Source organism: Emys orbicularis, chromosome 6, assembly GCF_028017835.1.
Source record: "Emys orbicularis isolate rEmyOrb1 chromosome 6, rEmyOrb1.hap1, whole genome shotgun sequence".
Classification (NCBI taxonomy): Eukaryota; Metazoa; Chordata; order Testudines; family Emydidae; genus Emys; species Emys orbicularis.
The window spans coordinates 43,761,775-43,784,119 of record NC_088688.1 but is presented as its reverse complement, the minus strand read 5'-3'; the positions used below and the strand labels follow the sequence as shown (position 1 = coordinate 43,784,119).

The following is a 22,345-nucleotide window of genomic DNA, read 5'->3' as shown; positions in this document are numbered from 1 at the left end:
AATTTAGACATTTCACGCCTCTTCAGTTTTGGCCAGGGCTCCTTCTAGCTGAACTCAGATCTCTAATGTAGTGAGTCAGCATGAAAATCTCTGAATTAATTTTAAAACAGTGACGCAATACATCATAAAATTTGGGCACACTTTACAAAAAACACAGTCCTGGGCTGTCGCCCCCACCTCGCCTATACCACCTCACTGCCCTGGTGCTCCCATGTACTTTGTGTACACAGCTGTGCGTCCACTTTAGATAACGAGTACACTTTTTCCTTATTGCATGAAATTCTTCTGGAGGAATTGTTCACATGAGGCTATTTCTGTCACATCAACTCATCAGTCTTATAAAAGTGGAACACAATCACTTCTCTCTCCTCAGAATCAATCTCTGCCTGACCAAACAGTCCCCTGTTTAATGTCATTATAGTCCACCCATGTACTGAAGAAAAGCCAGTTAGCCAATATTGCAGTGAGCAAATACTGACTGAGCTAGTAACTTACATTTTGTGGAATTGAACATTTAAATCCAAATCTCCGGCCCAGAACTAGTCCCAAGGTGACATGTTGCATGTTTAATGTGTTGCCAGCTTAGAATGAGTGAAGCAGGCTCTCGGAGCTGCTGCCCTTTGCTGCAACCGCTCTGCCTTTAGTTTCAATGACAAAGCCAATTGCTGTGCTCAGAAACGTTGTGATTCAAGTGAAAGACCCGGGGTGGCAAGTGTAATTGGCACTGTCATGAAGGGAGAAGAGTTCTTAAGATTAGATGTTTGATTTTCCACAAAGCATTACTCTGCCCCCCCAGCTTTAGCACTTGTAGAAAAAAAGGTTCAAAACTGACAGGCTCTGCTTGGCAACAGCCCTGCTTCCCGAGCTAATCACTGACTCTTCCATAGCAAAAGCACTATTGCCACATGTTCAGCAGTACCTTCCCTTATGGAAATAGCAGCGCTGCCAATTCTCACAATTGTAACACTCTTCTCACAATGTTTTCTTCACGCCCCAGTTGCTGGAGTCAAATGATCTCAGCTTTCATTTAAAAAAAAAAGTTTCTATCTAGCCCTCAGCATTTCAGAGGAAAGCTTGAACCCGTGATCCAAGTGAATCCTAAACACTTAAAAAAATACAGTGGCAAATAAAAAGTCCCCCCCCCCCCTTTTAATCTCACTGATTCTTGAGCCAAATTTGTGATTGACTCATGATTTTTGAAGGCTTAAGGCTGGCGTTACTGGGTCAGAGTGGAATGTGTGTCTGGCTTAGGTAAGGGCATGGGTCTGAAGCCCCGTAGAGCTGAGTGCCTCAGACTGTTCATTCAGCTATGTGCTTTTGTACCAGCTCCCAGGAGCTTCAAGTGAGAAGCCATGGGATTTGGCACAAGGGTTTAAGGGGACACTGTTCACTTGAAACTAGTCAATCTCCAACCAAACGAACTACAGTCATTTTGGCAACATTGACCTGCCAGTTTTTAAATATTTTATGATTGTTTTAATGTTCCCTTGCCTGCAGCTGTGTGAAAAGCCCACCCCAACCGGGGACACTGGCTGCCTGTAGGCAGGAAGCAGTGCAGCTGAATGTGCAAAGTTCTGACAAAGACACAGAGTAAACAAAACAAATATTTTCCTTCTTGTCTCTTCCTGTTCAGTCCTTCAGGTGCAGTTTGTAATAGGAGGTTTTCAGACAAATGTGATTTTGAAATTGACACTGTCAACTTCAAGGACTTTTAATCCACTCCCTTGCGCTCAGTGGCCAGACTGATAAATCCTGCATGTTATTTAAAACCAGGAGATAGACATATTCTTCATGACACTCTAAAGACAGCTGGGCAGAGTAGGAAAAAAACTGCTTGTGACTATTCGCTGAATTTGAGAGAGTGTATTTTAGTTCCACCCCATTCCCACAACCAGCTCTTTCGTGTTCCCTCGCAGCAAGCATTTGACCACTCAGCCTTTATTAGCCCACAAATACCTTCAGCTTGAATCATCACAGGCAGCAAATTATGAGGTGCTTGTTCAGTTATAAAATTCACTATTTTCCCTGCTGTGGTTTGTTACACAACCAATCACTCTTATCTATTCCACACAGTGCAAAGAGAAACTATGCCCAAATCTTGAATGATCTGCAACTCAAAAATTATTCACAGAAATGATTCAGCAAATTAAAAATTCAGCTTGGAACTTCCACATTCTGCTTAGAGGCAATTCTGATTAGAAAAGAAGGCATCATTTACCCAATAAGCTATTCATTCCCAATTATCCACATTGCTCTAGTTCTAAACACTCATCAGCTACATAGGAAGAAGACTAAACTTTGCATATTTTCTTGTTTTCAGACACCATCCCAGAGGACTTTCAGGAATTTCAAGCTCAGCAGCTTGGAGTTGGAGATATTTAACACAGAAAGCAAACTGACGTTGCTATTTCAAACAGTAAAGCAATACTTTAAATCCTTATATGATTTTTTTTTGTAAGAGTGCACACTGCAGCTCCTTGTGGTTGATATAACTGTCAGACTTTTATATGTAAATATGAAAATAAAAAGGAGATAAAATAGTCTGGGGCTTCAGTGTCTTTGGAAATTGCTTGGCATGCTGCCTCATGGAGTTTAATGTAAAAACGCTTGGCTATGAACTGGGAGGCACTACTTTGCATGAGCGCACACATAAAACAAAGGATGTAACCAGCATGAAATGATCAGCGGTTCTCAGAGCTGTAGAAGTCCAAGTTTGAAGCAAAGTCTTAGGCGATCTAGTCTATGCTCCCGTCACAGCAGGTTTGTTCCCCATGGGTAGCTCTTCTCACGCTCTTTTCCAGTCTAGTTTTTAGTGTCTTCAGTGAGAAAGGATCAGGTCCCACCCTTTCCCATGGACTATTCCAGACCACTCCCTAATGGACTACTCTGAGAATTGTTCCTGATTTAGTCTAACGTTTCCTTCTAATTTCATCCATGAAAATCCAGCTGTTTACTCACAGAAATATCTGAAACTAATTCCGCAAACAATGGGGCATGGCCTCAGGCTCTAGCTCTTCAGTTCTCCAAGGTTCATGGCAAGCAGTGTTAACAACAGACCCTCTCAGTTGCATGCTCCATGTGTGGAAGTAATTTATGTAGTTAAACATTCACCGATTGTGTGTGTCTGTTCAGAGTACAAATCAGCATGTAGAATGGTCTGTCTTAAAGTTGCTGTGCTGGCCTATTTGAGTCACTTTGGAAAAATCTTCAAAACAACAGCATTAAGAGAAATTCCTCGTGCAGATAGGAATTTATTTTAACTAACCACAAGATGGCAGCATTTAATCCATACACGCCAGCGAAATTTCTACAGATACTGAAGATTTCTCCTTTGTGGGGGGGTTAAGTCTAAATCACAAGACGGCTGAAGACGGGGGTTTCTCGCTCTTCCTCTGAATGCTATACCAAAAAAATCCATACACCCCCTACCACCCTTGTAGGAAGAATCCTATTAAAATCTTGGGTCGTTCTCTTGGCTAGGATCCATTCCATGGGAGAGAAAAGAAAACAAGGCGTTCATATTTCTTAGAAAAACTTAACCCTGCGAGCACTAAAGACCAGGATATTCATCCTCTGGGCTCTTTACTGGGGGACAGAAGAGGAATAAAGCTTGTCTCTGTTCCTCTGCCCCCCCACCCATTCCTTCATCCTCCCAGGATCCCTGCTTCACTCCCCACTGCTACCTATAGTCTCACTCCTACAGCTCCACATGAGACCATCTCCTTTCCTCTCCTTCAATGGGTTCCTAATGAGAGTGATTAAGGCTATTGGGGAGATTAGTCATCTTATGAACAATAGATGGAGGGAGGGGGTAGAGAGTAGGGAGTTTTCAGGAGTCCCATCATGTTCCCCAAAGGTTAGAAAATGCCTTTCCCTCATCTCCCAGCAGCCTGGCTAAAAACTTTGGAGTCTGGCTGGTCCCTAAGGTATTAGACAAATGAGGACAGGTTGTGCTTAAACATCAGCACAATGTCTTGCTTGCCTGCTGGCAGGCAGGTGGGGTACCACAAGCCATAAAGGATACGAACATCAAAACATATAAAAACAAAGGAGATTGGAGTGATTGGAACAACTGCAGAATAAGTTCTTAGTGCTGCTGGCAAGGTGTTCGCACAAGGCCTTCTCAAAAGACTGCAAGTTCTTGCTGAACGTGTTTATGCAGAGAATCAGTGCAGCTTCCATGCCAGTAGATCTATTATCGACATGCTCTTTGCATTGAGGCAACTGCAAGAAAAGTGTCAAGAACAAGGAAAAACCTTTCTGTGTGGCCTTCGTAGATCTTACAACGGCTTTTGACCTGGACAGAAGAAAGGTCTTTTTCAATTGCTAGAGAGAACTGGTTCCCCTACCCCACTCCAATTCTCCTCACTGTGATTCAATCCTTCTATGATGGCATGAAGGCTACTGTCCGGTATGATTGGGATTAGTCTAATCCACAGTGATGTCAAACAGGGATATGTTTTGGCACCAACACTCTTCGGTATTTTCTTCTCTGCCGCTTCGGCATGCTTCTCATCTAGCACCGAGGGCATACATCTCCATCCAAGATCAGATGGAAAACTCTTCAGCATTGCACACTTTAGAGCAAAAAGCAAAGTCAGTCATCTGCTGATAAGAGAACTATTTTATTTTGCCAACACCACAGGGCTCATCACATACAATGAAGAGGAGCTTCAACAACTTTTCAGTGGTGTTGTGACAACTTGTTATGAATCTGGACTAATAGTCTAAAGAAGACAATGTTTATGGCACAAGACATGTTTGCTGCACCAGAGATGTCAATAGCTAACACCATGCTAGAAATTGTGCACAAAGTTCTGCGATCTAGGATCAACTGTATTTGATAATTTATCTCAAGATTACTAACTTAATTCTCACATCAGAAAAGCAGCTACCACATTCGGTCAACTGACCAAGCACATGTGGAATCACAGGAAACTAACATTGAACATCAGGATACAGATCTACCAGCTATGCCTTTTGAGCATGCTGCTATATGGTGGTGAGACCTGGCCCACTTGCAGCAGGCATGAAGGAAAGCAAAACACTTTCCACTCGTGAAAAAACAAAGTTTCTGACACCTCAGAAAGCAAAATTGCCAAGTCTAGTCACTACACACAAACACAGATGTCTCCCTTAGCTTGGTCATCTGGTCACTGGATGGACTATGGACACATTCCAAAGGATCTCCTATGTGGAGAACTTGCGATGCCAAAACTACTGGGCCAACCAAAGCTCAGGCTCAAGGACGTTTGCAAGAAGGATTTGAAAACTTTCATCATCAACCCCACAATCTGGGGAGATGCAGCTAGCAACTGGCTATGTTGGAGTCCTGCGCTATGCCAGGGAGTCAGAGGCTGAAGAGATGTGGCTGAGAGAGAGAGAGAGAGAGAGAGAGAGAGAGGAAAGCGCAACTGGCCTGAAGCACTAGTGCGCCAGCTTCATCCTCTGGCGGTGCACTTCATACCTGCACTATTTGTGGCAAGGACTGCCATTCGAGAACCGGACTGTTTAGCCACTCGTGATGCTGCCACAGGACACACAGCAACTGAGCTACTTTGGCGCCTATACCATCAGCTTTGGAGATTTGCCACCAGGCCAAATTTATCTGGATTGGTGTCAGAGTTACACCAAGGAAAATTAGTCCCCTAGTAGCCTAAAAGTTAGCACACCAATAGCATTTTCCTCAGAATGGGGCTAGTCTCCTAGATCCCAAGCCCTACAGTACCTAGTGCAGGGCTTTCTACTCTTCAAGTCCATACAGATGCTCTTCCTTAATGAATTCACAGACCTATGCAGATGGTGACTTTTATTCCCCTTGAGAGAAATCTGAGGATTCAAATCCATGGCCATGTAACTACCCAGACTTGCAAATACACAGCCATGGAAAAGTTGCCGTCAGTGGGGTGGAATGTGGCAGGAATTCTGCATCAGCAACACTGCACAAAAGTTTTCACAGGAGACATGAAGATTAAAGTCTACAGCTGAAGCTACCAGGAGGATGTATTATGGACACTGATTGCTGGGATTTGGTTGCCGATTTGGGCACTAACACACCAACTTAAAAACTTGCATCACCCTGTCTGCATTCTGCCAGCAATACCCAATGCTCATTTGGGGAAGAAAAATGAGAGGGGAACTTTCTAACTGCACCGTTGCAGGCTTGAGAAGTTAAACAGAGCACGGGGATGATATGAAGTTGGGCAAGTGCAGCAGGACAAATGAAGAATTTGCTTTCCTACTTGGGCAGCAGAATTATTTTCCCCACTTTCATTCTTCCAACCTTTGCATCAAAGTGGAAATGCTGAAACCTTCTTTCAGTTTTAAAGGATGAAGGATGGTTCTGTGGATAAAACTCAGAATGAGTCAGGAGATCTGAGTTGTATTCCTGTCTTATACCTTTGGCAAGTCAAAATCCAAGTTACAGTTCCACATCTGTAAAATGGGCCTAATCATTTTTCTCACATGGGTGTTGCGAGGGTAAATTCTACTTAAATGAAAGTACTCCCTGGAAAGCACTTCATGTTCTCAGATGGCCACCATGTGATTACCCCAGGATCAAAGATCTCATGGTCAGTGCCACAAGTTATTTGTTAATTCTTTCATTAACATGACAAATGGTAAAATACCACTGCAAATAGATGTCAGAAGCTTCAGTTCCCCACAGACCTTCAAGGAAGATTAAGTACAAATCATCAAACCAAAGCAGCCAGGATTTCTCTTTAATAGGAATATGCAGAATTCTGGAAATAGCAGTAGTAAATTCAGAGGTAAGGCTGCACTGAGATTTTGCAGTGAAGAATTAGAATCCCCGTTTTACACTTAAAGGACTGAGTTAGTCTCCATATCTGGCACAATCTCTCTTCACAAGAGAACTGACATTTGCATCTTTTTAGTATTATATTTACTAACTTTTGCAGAGGAAACAGTACAATACTACTTGTGGAAGTTTGGCCCTTCTTCCCTAACATTTCTGTAAGTTCCTCCAGCTAAGCCACCACAGGCCCACAAACGCCAAACTTTTTCACACATCTCAAACATAGCCTGCTACTTGGTTTTGTATTTAAGTTTAAAATGTCAAGAGGTAGTCATCATAAGCCTTGAGTTTCAAAGCGTTGCCAACTCACGATTTTATCAAGTCTCATGATAGTTCATGCTTTTCTTGAAGCTCCAGGGGTCAAGAGATTCCATGAGAATCTCAGTTTTCATTTAGAGATGGTAAGTTTCTAGCCCTCATAGAATCCTAGAAATGTAGGGCAGGAAGGGACCTTGAGAGGTTATCTAGCAGCCCCCCCATGCTGAGGCAGGACCAAGGATACCTAGACCATCCCTGACAGATGTTTAACCTGTTCTAAGAGACTATCAATGACAGGGATTCTACAGCCTCCTTTGGTAACCTACTTCACTGCTTAACTATCCTTATAGTTAGAAAGTTTCTCCTGGTATCTAACCTAAATCTCCCTGGCTTCAGATTAAGCCCATTGTTTCTTGTCCTACCTTCACTGCACATAGAGAACAACTGATCACCACTCTCTTTACTACAGACCTTAACATATTAGAAAACTGCTATCAGGTCCCTCCTCAGTCTTTACTAAAGACTGAACATGCACAGATTTTTTTTAACCTTTCCTCAGAGATCAGCTTTCCTAAACCTTTTATCATTTTTGTTGCTGTCCTATGGACTCCCTCCAATTTGTTCACATCTTTTCTAAAGTGCGGCACCCAGAACTGGACACACCACTCCAGCTGAGCCCTCACCAGTGCCAAGTAAAGCGTGACGACTACCTCCCGTGTCTTACATATGACAACTGCATCACCTTGTTGACTCAAATACAATTTGTGATCCACTATAACCCCTATAAGTGCCATAACTCATAATTGTAGAGACAAACTTTGAAAATGTGATTGGAGTACACCCTAAAGGCGCAAACAAGGCAAATAAAACCTACAGAATGTTTTTTTTTTTTAAAAAAAAACCCTCATGATTTAAGCCAATCATGATTTTGAGGTCTGACTCAAGGTTTTTGAATACTTGGGGCTGCCATTAGTGCTTTCACCAGCTACTCTGTTACATCAGCTAGATCTGTTTGCATTAACGTTTTGTCAAAAAGCTTTGGTTAAAAGTTTTTCTAGCTGTGCTTGACTGTCTCCCCGCTGTTCAGTCATGGTATTAACTATGGTGCAGGCATCTGTCACAAAAATATGACTTTGAAGAAAGTGTTTATTTTTCCAGATTTTCCCCAAGAGGAAAATAGCTGAAAATTAAAGACATTTCTCACAACTGATACCACGTTATTCGGTTTGAAAATGGGAAGTAAGGAAGAACTCTTGGTTTCACAAATTCAGGGGAAATTTGAAATATGCTGCTTAGGGAAATTCCATCCAGCGCAGGGTCTTGTCTCTTGCGAAATGGAAAAGAGGGCAGGGAGTGTTTATAGCTGGAAATATGGGTCCCAACACTGACCAGTAATTAAGGGTACTAATAACCTCTCCACTGTTACAGTTCCATAGTTTCCAGATTATTGCCATGTTTGCACAGACAAGCAAAGCCAAAATTAATATTTTTCTTAATGAATACTTACTAAATTAAAAGCGGCTTCAGAGACTTTGTACTGCAGCTGTTAGTGTAGTACAGCTCAATGGGAATGAACATTTAATCAGCATGTTCATACCAAGGGGAGTGTTCTCTTTCCTGGCAATCGGAGGCAAAAAATTCTGCTGATGCAACAGTATAGTCACAAAGGAACTTGTTGCATAGCACCCCAGCATGCAGCGTGGCACTTCTTTCCAAGCTAACCACAGACACCAAGGCCTGATCTACACTACAGGGTTAGGCAGACATGAGCTGCCTTGCATCGACCTAGTTGTGGAGGTGTCTTCACTTAAATTTGGCTCCCGTTGACCTAAGTGCCTCTCTGTGCCGATTTAGTAACACCACCTCCCTGATCGGCATAGCGTCATGGTCGATGTAATTAGATCGAGACAGGGTCAGTGTAGACGCATTGCTTATGTCAACTGTTACTGGCCTCCAGGAGCCAGCCCACATTGCCCCACAGTGACAATACAATCGACACAAGCGCTCCTGGTGAGAACACACACTGCTGACACAAGAAGCCAAGTGTGCACGCACACAAGCAAGTTAATAACTGCGGTGGCTGTACGCCAATATAAGTTAGGTCAACATAATTTTGTAGCGTAGACATAGCAGGGGGCTAGGAAGGGGTTATGTCCCTAATTTAGCCCTCAGGACTGTCGTCAGTAAAATGAGGGTTAGTATCATTGCGCTTAGCTTGGGAAAGAAGTTGTGCCGGGCTGCAAGTTGGGTTATATGAAATGCATTACATTTCTTGGTGGCTACACAGCTGCAACAGCAAAATTCTGCCTTTGATGGCCTCGAAAAATTACATTCCTCCTTGGTATAAATATTCTAGGGGTTAAATGTTACCATTCCCTTTGATCTACTACAAGAACAGCTTCAGTACAAGAGCCAGCAGCTCGATTTAGTCTCATATTGTTGTTGACGCAGCAGTAATGACTCCTAGTGGGTCCATACAATTATGTGACAGGCACCAAGGGGCAGTGTGCAGGTAGGACATGCTCAAACAGATGCAAGTGATGATGGGAGCAGAGGTGGAAAGCACTCAGTTGGCTGGCACTAAACAGGAGTTAACAGAGAATATCAATAGTGCAGTGCACTCCCAATTCCTGGCATAGGAGGCAGACCAGGGATTGAATTGGAACTGGAGTGGGGCTGGTGTAGCGCCTTCACCACAGCTCTCTGCTAGCCAGAAAGGTTCCTTTGCACAGGGGCCATTTTCAGGGATGATCTATGCCAGGGCAGGATCAAGCCCTGGATCTGCAAATCAAAACTCTTCCCTTACTAAAGGTCCTGGTACAGACCTGTTCTTTTCACATTCTCCTTTGGGAAGCACTCACTTGCTCAGCTTGGCCCATCACAGATGCACAGGATCTATTCAATCATGAAAAATGTCCTGCCAAGTAGCCAGGCAGAGGAGTGGGTGAATAATATTGGCCAGAAAAGGCAATCAGAACACCACACTACAAAAAGAGAAATCAAAATGCAGGTATCTTAGAATATCGACAGAGTTTGTGTATGGTTGTAGCTATAGCAGTTTAAAGAAGTGAGTTAAAGCACAACTCTCTCACGCCAACATCCCACTACTGTTTTAACTGTTTCTATATAGTCAATATAGTTAGTGGTACAAAAACTGTACAGACCAGAAAATGTTACTAAATAGTGAGCAGCGTGGTTTCTGTTCAGTTTTAGAGGTAGCCTTTAGACGTAGGAATATGGCAGTCTGGATAGAACAGTGAAGTAGAACTCTGTTTTCTAGGTTCAGTTTTATGATTGGTTTGTTGTGCAATCTTGGGTTAAGTGAATCACTCTGCTTCGGCCTACCCATCTTTAAAAGGATTATATCAGCACCTACTTCGCACACACGTATAAGCTAAAAACACTGTTTCAAAAGAAGGGCATTGTAATTGCAATCTCATAGTCATTCATTTGACAATCATTTGACCAGATTCCACTGACAAATGTGTCATGACTATCAGATCATATTCTGGTGGAGCATGAGTGAATGTCACATGTCTAACAGATAAACAGACCAGCTCATATAACTGGCAATAGCTATGAAGTCCATACATTACTGCAGGACAGACTTCAGAAATTCCCAAACACAAAAAATCTTTAATAAAAATGAAATTTTCCTCAGCCAGTTATGCCCTAAATATGTATCTAACAAAGAACTAAATACAATACAAACTTTTAGAAATCTGTGTAATTTAATTAAAAACAAAAACAAACAAAAAAACTTTGTACATGTAAAACAATTCATTGTAATTTCAAACAGGCAGAACTTTATTGGTCTAATAAACATTAAAACTATAACAACTTACACTCAACATATCAAAGAAATGTTTCTTGAAAACCCATTAACATGCTTTAAAAAGACAAAACTGTTTACAGTTGATTTTACAATTAAGAAATTGTTTTTAAATTCTGAAATCATTAACAGCTTACAAACTTCAAAACAGTCTTAAAGTTGCTAGAGATCATAACATTCACAAACAGTTAAATAAGCTTAAACTAGCAAACATCCATGTTATTGGAATACAAATTTTTTTTTTTTTAAAAAGTACACCAAGAGATAAAAAAAGCTTATTTGAAATATTATTAAAAAAAACTTTAAAAAAGACTAAACATTTTAAAATGTTTTTAAAAAAATGTTTAAAGTTTTGGATATTTTGCATCCCATTTTTGGAAATGGCATGGAAAATTAAACTTCAATTTGTGGTAAATAAAGCAGTACAATGGACCTTATTACATTTCTTGTAAATATTTTCTGGAGTTTTATATTCTAAATTTTGGTACTAGGCTCAAGCTGAAAGTATCTCTAACAAATTAATTTTCTTCACGTCAGGCTCACAAATACTGCCCAATAACATCTAAGCATCTGGATATATTTCATTAGGAGAAAAATAAAATTAAGGTATGAGTAACATTACATGATTTCCTTATAGTTTTCCAAAATTTGTCTAAGCTTCGGATTGAGAATTCTTTGGCGAACTACAGGACTGCACCCCCCATCTTTGACTTATCAGAACTTCTAAAGCCTTGTTAAAATGCTGAAAAGATTTCAAGACGGACAACAGCAGTTGTTAAGAGATTTGTGCAAATGGCTTATGATCAACAGTAGTCAGAGCAGGAAAAACAACTTGGGGAAATAAGTCAATATGTTTGAAATAACTTCAAACTGTGTGTTTTATAATACATTGACAGATGTGGAAAAGCTTTAAGTCACATTAAAAACCATAACTATTAGTAAGGTTAGTGGGTTTAAGGTCTACTTCCAAGCTAGAAAGCTTCCTCCCATGTTAGAGATTGAATCATCATGACAGTCCTCACTAATCCAAGCCAAGTGTTCTGTTCCAACTGACATATCTGGGATACATAGATATGCCTCATTTCTGGGCATTTCCATTTCAGATGTGGGAAATACAATAATGCATATTAACAAGGGATTGGACGGTTGGGAGTCAGAAATATAAAAAAAGTCAAGGCCTTTAAAATGTATGGCCTCTGTAAAAGGGAATCCCAGGGACAAGTGAAGCACCAGTGTAGACAATGTTTACACAATACTTTAAAAACCAGAATATTAAGAGAATAAAATTCCACTGCATTCATGATGCATTTTCCTCCTTCAGGAGGTTCCGGAGCACAAGGGCTAGATTCTGCTTTACAGAGATCAGAAAGATAATTTTAGCATAGAGGCAAAAAGTAGGTGGGTCTGCTGTTTTGAATACTAGAACTGATCCCCATTTTGCTTTCAAGTCCCAAAGAGAAGAGATCACCAGGTACAAATTAAGAAACTTTGCTGTTTACTATCATTGAAAACATTTCCCAATTTTAGGAACTAGGAGTAGGAATCTGGCCAGTTTTCAGTTGCTTATATTTTCTTAAGATACCAAGGAGAGAGAAGGCTAACAAAACAAGGACCCACAGACAGAGGAAGAGACACAAATATTTGTGGAGACCAAAAATTAAGACTAAAGTGAGGACATTGTAAGTACTATCAAGCCTCAGTTGCAGATAATTTTGCTAGTTTACCATATGAAAGATGCATATGAGGGCTCCCAATAATTTGTTTTACAATCCTGTTTTGGAGAAAAACCGAATAGCTTAGAGTGTTAGAAATAATTAGGAAAGTCAGTGGACTGTTTTGTTACTGATATGATTAAAGCTTCCAGTCAGTTTTTGAAACGTGCTGATAGCCCTGGTGTCCTCACCAAGTTACAAGCAGGGTAATTACATTCCAATTGCCTACATTCTCCTGATGCATTGATTGGAAATAAAGTGCTGCCGGAGACTAAACTTTTGCATGATGGTGCTACTGCTTTCCTGATCGGCACGATCTGTCACAGTTTCGGAGTTAAATGCTCCTCCCCACCCCCAGTCTTCCTCAAGGGCACCAGCTTAAAGTTTCAGACTTCCAGCTGTCACCTTGCATGGACAACGGTGTCGCTTTCCATCCAGACTGAGAGGTTAGGTGTGGAGTTCTTCCCTCTGCACCACGCTGTGATTTCCCCAGCATGTCTGACCAGTTAACCTTTCTACAAGGGCTACAACAGTGTTACCAACCATCCTTCATAAAGCAAAGCCCATTTATTCTTAGGGTAAAAGCATTACAGAGAAAACATACAAAAACATGCTATATGCATCCTATACACATGCTAAAAACTTTCCAGAGGTCACCAGTAGTCTTATGGGGGTCTTATTAAGCCAAGATTTCTCCAACCTTTCTGCGAGGGTTGGGCCGTCTTTGGACGGAAGGTCCTGTTTTCTGGATTAGAAAGGCCCTGTGTCAATTTAAACTCAGACTTTTTATGCCAAAAGCCCTGTGTCTGTTGGTCTCTGGGAACCCAGTTTGAACCAGTGCATGCAAACATCCCCAAGGGTTGGTACCTCTCCGGAGGTGTTTGCAACCGGAGTGATTCATCTTAATCACTCTCCACTGTTTTAGTTCCTTGATGGGTATACTTGAAAATCCAGACTACCACAGTAAAGCTTTAACAAAATTAAATGTGTAAGTAATTTACTTAATATTTTTAAAAAGCCAATCCAAATTTCAATTGAAATTATTGAAGTATGAAGTGATTTAAAGAGTTCAAAGCTTAGCATATAAAATGGTGCGGTCCTTTCAAATGTGAGCACAATTTACTTTTACATTTCCCAGCATCTGCCTGCTCATGGAGCCTGACTACTTTGAGGAACTATTACACTGTGGGAAAGTGGAGCACAGACAAGTCCATTTGCCTTTCACTTGGTCCTTATAAGTGTTTTTGGCCTCGTTTGCTAATCCAGCTATTTGGGTTCGAAGGCTTGCTCTCGCCAAAGTCACCTGGACTTCTAATTGGAGGGAATTTGGGCTCCCACAATTGCTTTCATGGTCATTACTGACAAACAAAGGAATGGAAGTTTGCTGCAGGCTCAAGCAGAAGTGCAGCAGGAAGGAAGAAAAAAATTATTCAGAACCAATGTAGTATTTGAAGTAAACGGAAATCTCAACAAAACACAAACTTACTGCAAAGCAAAACCATGTTTCCTCCAATACAAGAGGCCTTCTTGAAATAAGACTTGAGCCAGCCTTTTAATTTAAATACAAATTAAACTGGAATGGACTTCTGGAAGGAGGAACAAAGGAAGAATGGGTTTTGCCCATTAACAGTAATATGCTCCCCATTCTCAGAGGTGGAAAAAGCTCCTTGTGAAAGTGGGTAGCTTTCAAGATTCTTGCAAATTTTAAAAGGCAGACTAACACAACCCATAAGTTCCACAGTAAGTCAAAAGAACAAAGATATATACAAAGCACATGCCAGGGCAAAAGAGAGCACTGGGTGTCTACCAGATGTCAAGCAAGATCAAGTGGGTACGGTTAACTAGCTTACACAATAAATGCACCGGGAGATAAAGTTCTGCTCTTATTTAGCTATTGTCCTAATACATGACTCATCACAAGCATTTTATAACATTGAAGCATTAGACACTAGAGACTTCTCATTCCATCCTTTAAAAAGTCTTTCCAGAGCATCTCCTATTCCTGATCACTACAGAGCAGTAGCCTGCATCAGAGTCCTACCACAGAATTTTGTCAAGTATAGATTCAAAATACCAGGAGTCTTTCATATGCACAGTAAGTATTAGCGCATCTTAAGGTCAGAGGTGATGTATGAGGCAGCACCATTGAATCATAGGCTCAGTTCAGTTCTTCCAGTTTCAGTCTCAACTGAATTATTATTTATGGCAGAGGTATGTATAATAGGCACTTTTAAAAATGCATGTTCACCTGAGCAGATAATGATCAATGAGCTGGATAGTCTGAATTGTGACAGACCCCGACACGTGACTTTAGGAACCATACAAATAGCTGTCAATAGGAAGTTCACAGTAGAGGTGTTTTTTTTTTAAAAAACTACACTAAGGCTCCTAATATTCCCCTGGCCTGAAGGAGGGAATACATCGTTGAGGAAACTCCACGGGCCTACATTAAAGGAGACCCAAGGTGATGTCATCTTCTCCAGCCGGTGGAAACAGGCACAGCTTTCCATCTGCACAGATGTCCGGTGATCCAAATGGATCTTGGACATCTGTATAAAGGACAGCCTCTGCAAGTTACTCTCTGGGCCTTCTCCTTCTGGTAGCATGGCTCACACAATGTTAGTTTGGAGTGGGATAATGCAGTGTAGAGTCATCCTCCACTGCTTCCTCTGCATCCTACCCAGATTCTACAAACCCTATGCACATGTACTTTGTGAGATGGGCCTGTGTGGTGGACTCAGGGAAGCAAGTCCTGGAGGAGGAAGAATGACTGGTGCCTCTTCTTTCCTTATGCGGCCATCATTTCCTCCATGCAAAACAGCTATTGCCCTGCATAAACTGAACTACAATGAGCATGCAGTATCTACATAAGGATTTTTTTTTTGGTATACATATACTGCCTATGCATAGAGTCACTATTAGTGGATGCCTTGGCCAATACACATTTTAAAAGATACCTGAAGGAGTTAAGCCATAATATAGTCACAAAAACATTAGTATTTTAATACACTTGTTTTTCATACCATAGATGTATATGACACCTCAATACTACACTTACAGATATTTGAACATTAGGGAATTTCATTCAGATTTTCTGGATTGTACCTCGATTGTGGTTCAGAGTCCTAAAACCAAATCAAAACAGTTTGAAAAACATATAATAATTATACAAATCAGAAACCGAAAATCCAAATTTGCTTATCAGCTCTCTTGACTGGCTAAACACTAGCGATAATTTCTTCTCATTTGAAAAAATAAATCTTTTTTTTTTAAATTACAATGAATCTGAACGTTCTATACAATTTGCCTGATGCTGTAGCTTTTCCTGTTCTTCTCACAGTAAACGTTACAATTTGGGCAAGATGACCCCTAGTTATCTCATGGGCCTCTCTCTCTTGCTTTATTTCAGATTTCAAATGGGACTCTAAACAGGTGTGAGGTCTCAGTGCAGGATCAGAGCCTTCATAATGGAAGCATAATCAATCAAAACCCAGAAAACTATTTGTTCACCTTTGTAACATAACAGCAAAACTTATTTAAGCTGAAGTGGTGTTGAGGTGTGGGTGAGAGAATGGGGAAAAGATTCACGGCCATACCAAAGAAACCCACACATCAGTTTTCAACATAGAGGGGATTCTGATGGATATCTAAGCCCCTGGGAACAGTGGGGTTAGTAGCATAAATTTATAGGATTTTGCAAACTCTGCAGAGTTTGCTTGAGGAAGGAGGATGTGCAGGGTTTGGGAGTAATTCAACCCTTGCAGAGCCATATCAGTTCAACTCAGACCCCAGAATGAGACAGTCACTTCCTGCCCCTCTGGCTCCAAGGTGAGAGCCCAGAAACCCTGAGAGGTCTTTAGGGGGCTCAGGAGCACCCATTACCTTCCCCCAGTAGCATAGGGGAAAGGTTTATTTCTGCTCTTTATTTCAATGATGGTTCCTTAGCATTAAGCAAACTGTTTTACTGAGTTGTTAAAAAGCAATACTGGAAGCTAGCACTGGATGGTACGTTTTGTTTTTGTATGGGTTGTTTAGGGAAAGGACCTGGGAGAAAAGGAAAGTCAAACAATAAGCTGACGAAAGAGGGTACCTATACCCTGGATATAAAAATCTGCATCTAACTCCTGCTAAAGCCAGGAACCAGAATTCTCCATCTCACCCCTCAGTGCACAGATGCCAGTAATATGCATGTTAGAAGTACTAAAGATAGCATTAACAGAACAAATCTATCATAGTAGGTGCCAAGTAATATGGCAGTAATAGAACTACCATAATTATTGCAATACAGAACAATGAAGGCATGATAATGTGTTAATAGACCATCTATTTGCATCAGGATCGTGTGGGGTTTTTTCTTTTAACACATTATGCTACAAGAATTCAATTCCTAAAGAAAGGGTCCAAAAGGATGATGAACATAGGAATGCCATACTGGGTTAGACCAAAGATCCATCTAGCCCAGTATTCAGTCTTCCAACAGTGGCCAATACCAGGTGCTTCAGAAGGAATGAACAGAACAGGTAATCAAGTGATCCATCCCCTCTCACCCATTCCCTTCTTCTGGCCAGCAGAGATGTAAAGCTCACTAACTTTTTGTAGTTCGACAGACAGCACAGTCATATCAAAGTGGATAGTTTTCTCTCTCTTTCTTTCTTTGTTTTTTATTTTAATTTGACAAACTGGTATGAATAGGTTAGTTTCAAATCTACTGAAATTCAGAAGGATTCATATTAGTTTTCTTTTTATTTACCTACTGAATAACTCATCTATTTAAAGAGTAGTTCTAACCAGGAAAACTAACTAATAATGGCAATGAGGGGTTCATGTTTATTGGTTCAGTAATCTCCGGACCATGTTTATTCCATTCATATTAAAAAATTATTTAACTTGCTGGGAAGATTCTCCATATGGAAGTTAACAGGCCAATCTGTTAATGATGTGTCACCAGAACAGAATTTCGCTCACACTCTCATATAGCACTGCTGTGCCATTATAGCTAGCTGGAGTAAAGAAGTAGAAAAATATTTTTCCCAAAAAAGTGCACAACTCTAAATACCCAAGAAGCAGACATATTGAATAAGGTGATGCCATTTTACATAGTTCCTTTCCTGGCCATATCCCAACTTTAAAGTATTAGGAAATTAGTAGTGAAAATTTGAGGTTGAAGTCTGAGGGAAACCTCTAAATGTGGGTAAAAATGTTGAGGACAAAAATAATGCTCAGCACTCATTTTTAAGGTTAAAGATGTTGAGCAATGTTTCCCTATATTTGCTAAGAATCTCCTTTGTTTGTGTGGAACACATTGTGATTTTTCTTTAATAAAGAATGTACTATGCATAATATCCCTGTACAGACTGGGCAGTTTGCACTCAGTTACCGTTTGCAAAACAAATCCCTCAGGAGTTCCATTATGATAGTTTAAACTACACATGCAGCATTCACATTTTGCTGATAATTGGGTCTGTTTTGAATTACACAACTATTTAGCATCTGTAGAAATTTGAATTAAAAAAAAAAAGACATTAACAGCATTTCCTTTTACAATATTTAGCATCTCTGAATATTTCAGATATGTCTCCTAGCGCTTCATATGATCAATTGTACTTAAAAGGTGCCTTTCAGTTTACATAATAAATATTTCTATTGCCATTGGTATGTTTCTCTATCATTCCATATTTGTAATAACTTAATATATTGAGTAATTTAATATATTTAGAAACCTTTGAGCAGATACATTGCCCTACTCCACCCCAGTCAAACGTTTACTCGTTTTCTACTACTAAAGTAGTACTTCAGGTGCATTTGTGGAGAAAGTTATCTGGAGACAGGTATCAAGACTTGTGTGCAGTATAAAAGGATAGTTTGAATCATCATCATCATAAATTGCATCAGTAATGAAAAGTATAAAAACGAATACATTTCTTTTTGTTACAAGATATCTGACATTCCACAGGAGGAAAAGATATACTTTGCACTATGTTTGGTTTTGCTCTTCTTGCCAATAAAGTCAGATTGTCAGTTATTCTACAACGGTTTTATTTATTCCAGTTTATGTAACATTACCCATATTTTCCCCACCCTTCTGCATCAGTGTTGCAACACTGTCTTTGAATAGATTTGTTCCTTGGAACTCCATTTTTGTTCAGACAGTTAAAAAAATGGTTAAAAAAAAGAGGAATTCTTCAGATCTATAGTTTCATCTGGAAAGAGGTACCTAACCAACATGTTAAGACACCTGATGATGGACTTATTTCTCCATCGAAGTGACTGATGTATTTGTAACAGAATAGCGCTTGTGAATTCTCACACTGAGAATTGTCGGGTTGGACAGCAGAGAGGTGCTACAAGAGTCCATAGGTAGAGTAGGACACACACCCAACATGATGCCATCTTAATCCAGAAGATGGACCAGGTTCCACTGAAGAATTTTTCAATCTCAGCACCTTCATAACTGTTAAAGAGATGAAGGGAAAAGGTGACAAGAAATCCAGTAAGCGGTTACATCTAAAATAGGAACAATGAGTGTGTTTCCCTCTACTCATTTTGAGACAATTACTGACCTCAAGCAACCTAATTTTGAACCTGGGAACAGGTGAACAGCTCTTTGAGCCTGTTCTGGTAACAGCCAGGACAGACCTGCATAGTCTCTCCCTCTCTCAACCAGGAGGCAAGATGCAACTGCTCCAGTTTTGGGTATTTCAACCACACTCCCACATTGAGAGCCGTCCAGTAACACTACATGAATGTTAAGATTTTTCCACCTTGAAGTTTACTTACTTGAACCAGTGAGTTACTGTCATCATCACATAGAGAGAAGCCAAGAAGAAAACGAAGTGGAAGTAAGCATAGCTGTATACTGTGCCTCTCTTTTCATCATAAATTACAGTCTGACCGCCCCTTTCTTCAACATGCTCTTCGGTGTCAGCTGGGAACAGGGAACAAGAAGTTGTTTCACACAAGAATGGAAACAGTGGTAGAGTTAACATCCTATAGATCTAATTAAAATGAACAATTTTAGGCCCAATTCAGTTCAATATCCTTATCCAGCAGAAAACTTAAGCATGCTCTTGACTTCAGGCACATCCTTAAGTCGCATTGAAGTGAATGGAATTTAAGCATATGTTTAAGTGCTGTCATGAATTCAGGTGTTTAACTTGATCACAGGATCCTGAGCTTCCTCACTTTATATTGGTCTCAGTCCATGGAGTACTCCCTTGCTGATACCAAAGTGAGAGTCCCAACACCACTGGGTCTTCTGACAGAGGGGGCAACAATTGGTACTCCATTTGTTGTTGTTCCTACACCCAGGCAGAGAGCAAAGGCTCAATACAGGAGAAGAGCACAGAATGCTGAGCACACAAATCTGGCAGTGACAGCAGGACACACCCTTTTGAAAGTATGTTAAGAGCAGCTACTCCCCTTTCACGCTTTTTTTATTTCATATAATGCAAAAAGAGAGATTAACCACACAAGGATGGAATGGGAAAGTATTTAAATATTTTTAAATGACAGAAAATTGTCTAGATTTTAAAATGAATATATAAAATTAAGCATTCCAGGTCTTAGTTTTTGAATATTTTTTCCAATGCATTTCATGCTGCTGAAGAAGTTTCAATTTCCACAGAATTTAGGACACATGCACCTCTGTATATACTGGGCCTTGCCTTGGTTATACTCTTGTGGTTTGGGCTAAACGGCACAAGCAATGCTAAGCAAAATATATAAGGAATGCATAGTTACCATCTCCATCGGGTGCACAGCAAAAGCAGCAACGAGCTACCTACAAGGCAGACATAAAGTTAACAAAAAAGAGGTTTCATGCAACAACAGAGAAATAGAGCAGCAGATTAAGTCAGCCTATTGTGCCTAAATTACAAATACTAACTTATAAAAACACTGCTTTGTATATTTGCAACAGACAACACAGCTAAAGCCTCAATCAGGAATAACCAAGCAATTTACAGCAATAGAACTTTTGGAAGTTAGGCACCTACTTTGCAAGTCTTGGTGTCAATTAACCATTTATGGAGAAATATACTGCACGTATCCATTTTACATAATTTAAGACCAATATTCCAATTACGAGAGAATAGTGTAGCTACAGTGGAGTAATGCTGTAAAATGGTTGTGTACCATAGTTCTTTCTTCAGACCTAAGTCACAGGTGTTTTTTAAAGTAACATTTATTTATAGAAATGAGGATGCAAGGAATATTAAAGATTCTGACTACATTCAGCAAGACTGATTATACAAATTTAAGCATCAAACTTAAATGGACATTTGTGAGGTTGGAGTCAGCGGTAGTAAACAAAGTTACTTTATCTTCATACCATTTTATGTAAGCAAGGTTTTTTTTTTTGTTTTGTTTTTTGGTGGACAAGTCTCATTTCTCAGTCTAGAAGCTAGTTCTTCACTGGTAGCACACTGACACTTCTGAAATGCATTTGGGTACTGCCAGCGTGTTTTCCTATTTCCACTGCCTTCTAATATACAACATTGCACTTTTATTGTGTGTTTTCCCAGTATTTTTCTTCTTCTGCACAATTCCACAGTATATGTATTAACTCTGCATTTTCTATATTACATCTCCAACATCTGTTGTTTTCTAATAAGTTTCGGTTTCATTTGGAGGAGGGGGTATTTGGTTTTGAAGTATACATACCAAGAAATTATGTTGTACTTTAAGATTTGTGATCTTTATACTTCAGTTTAATAGATAAGGATTTTCACACTAGCTTTGTATGATTAAATAAATACTCTGGATGCAAAAGATGGCAAAAAAACTAGCAAAGTTCCTGCTTAAGAGATTGGCTGACTAAGCTTATTAAACAGGAGAATAAAGGCTCTTCCTATAGTTTGGTTTAACAGGGTTCTTTACTTATTAAAGTTAAATTTGGACAAGAACTATTGGCTTTCGCTTCCATTATTATTTGGCTACATCAAGATCTTGAAGTTAATGCCAGGTTCCTTTAAAGAAAAAACACTTTCTTTGGATACACGCGTCAGAAATTCAGGCCTTGCACATTAAGTAATGTAATTAGTACTGTTGGCTTGCATACAAAGCCATTCCGAGCAATTAATTATCTCTAGTTTAGGTACAGAAAGACTTTTCTGTATAAATAGATGCAGCTGCAGAATTATGTTTACATTTCTTGGCAAACAACAAAGGCCCTTTATCACAGTGAAGATAATCAGAATGCAATTAATTGGTCATTGCCCGTCATTACTTTATATTCACATGCAACAGTCCCCATACAACTCTTTAAAACCAAATGATTTAGAAATAACTCTACTGTTGAGTGAAGCAATTCAACCTTCTCAGACAAATGGACCAGGGTTGCCAGGCTAAGACTGGTGTGCCAGCCAGTGCCTTCTGCTTCCCATTCAGCAATTTGCATTCTAACATACAATAAAGCTTTAACTGCTTCAACTCTCACACTGGCAAGACAAGATTGGGGTCTGAAGCAGCCCAAGCACTATTCTGGATCAAAGTATGCACAACTGATGGGTAAGGAGGCAGAATATGTGCACTGGAATCCAGTACAGAGGCTCATCATTAAGGTTGTGTGTGCATGTGCCTGGAGTACCAGGTACACATGCTTGAAGTATAGTGATTTTGCAAAATGGAGTGCTAATAATATCTATTAAATATTGAGCCATAAGCAATAGTTACTATTTTTCAAAGATTTATATATGAGTACTACCTGCATGTTTGAGTATATAATAG

General features: G+C 40.0%; 2 protein-coding genes across 3 annotated transcripts in view; one reads left to right on the top strand and one right to left on the bottom strand.

Annotated features, from left to right (window-relative positions):
- THBS4 (thrombospondin 4) overlaps positions 1 to 2,382 on the top strand; it is a 58,196-nt gene extending 55,814 nt beyond the window's left edge. For both annotated transcript variants that reach the window (XM_065406883.1, XM_065406882.1), the window contains one exon: positions 2,321 to 2,382. In XM_065406883.1, the coding sequence (XP_065262955.1) occupies positions 2,321 to 2,382 (62 nt within the window). The remainder of the gene's footprint in view (positions 1 to 2,320) is intronic.
- Positions 2,383 to 18,805: 16,423 nt separating this feature from the next.
- SERINC5 (serine incorporator 5) overlaps positions 18,806 to 22,345 on the bottom strand; it is a 54,799-nt gene continuing 51,259 nt past the window's right edge. The window contains exons 10-12 of the mRNA XM_065405883.1: positions 20,360 to 20,399; positions 19,397 to 19,544; positions 18,806 to 19,070 (exon numbers count right to left, since the gene is read on the bottom strand). Coding sequence (XP_065261955.1) covers positions 18,923 to 19,070; positions 19,397 to 19,544; positions 20,360 to 20,399 — 336 coding nt within the window. The 3' untranslated portion in view covers positions 18,806 to 18,922. The remainder of the gene's footprint in view (positions 19,071 to 19,396; positions 19,545 to 20,359; positions 20,400 to 22,345) is intronic.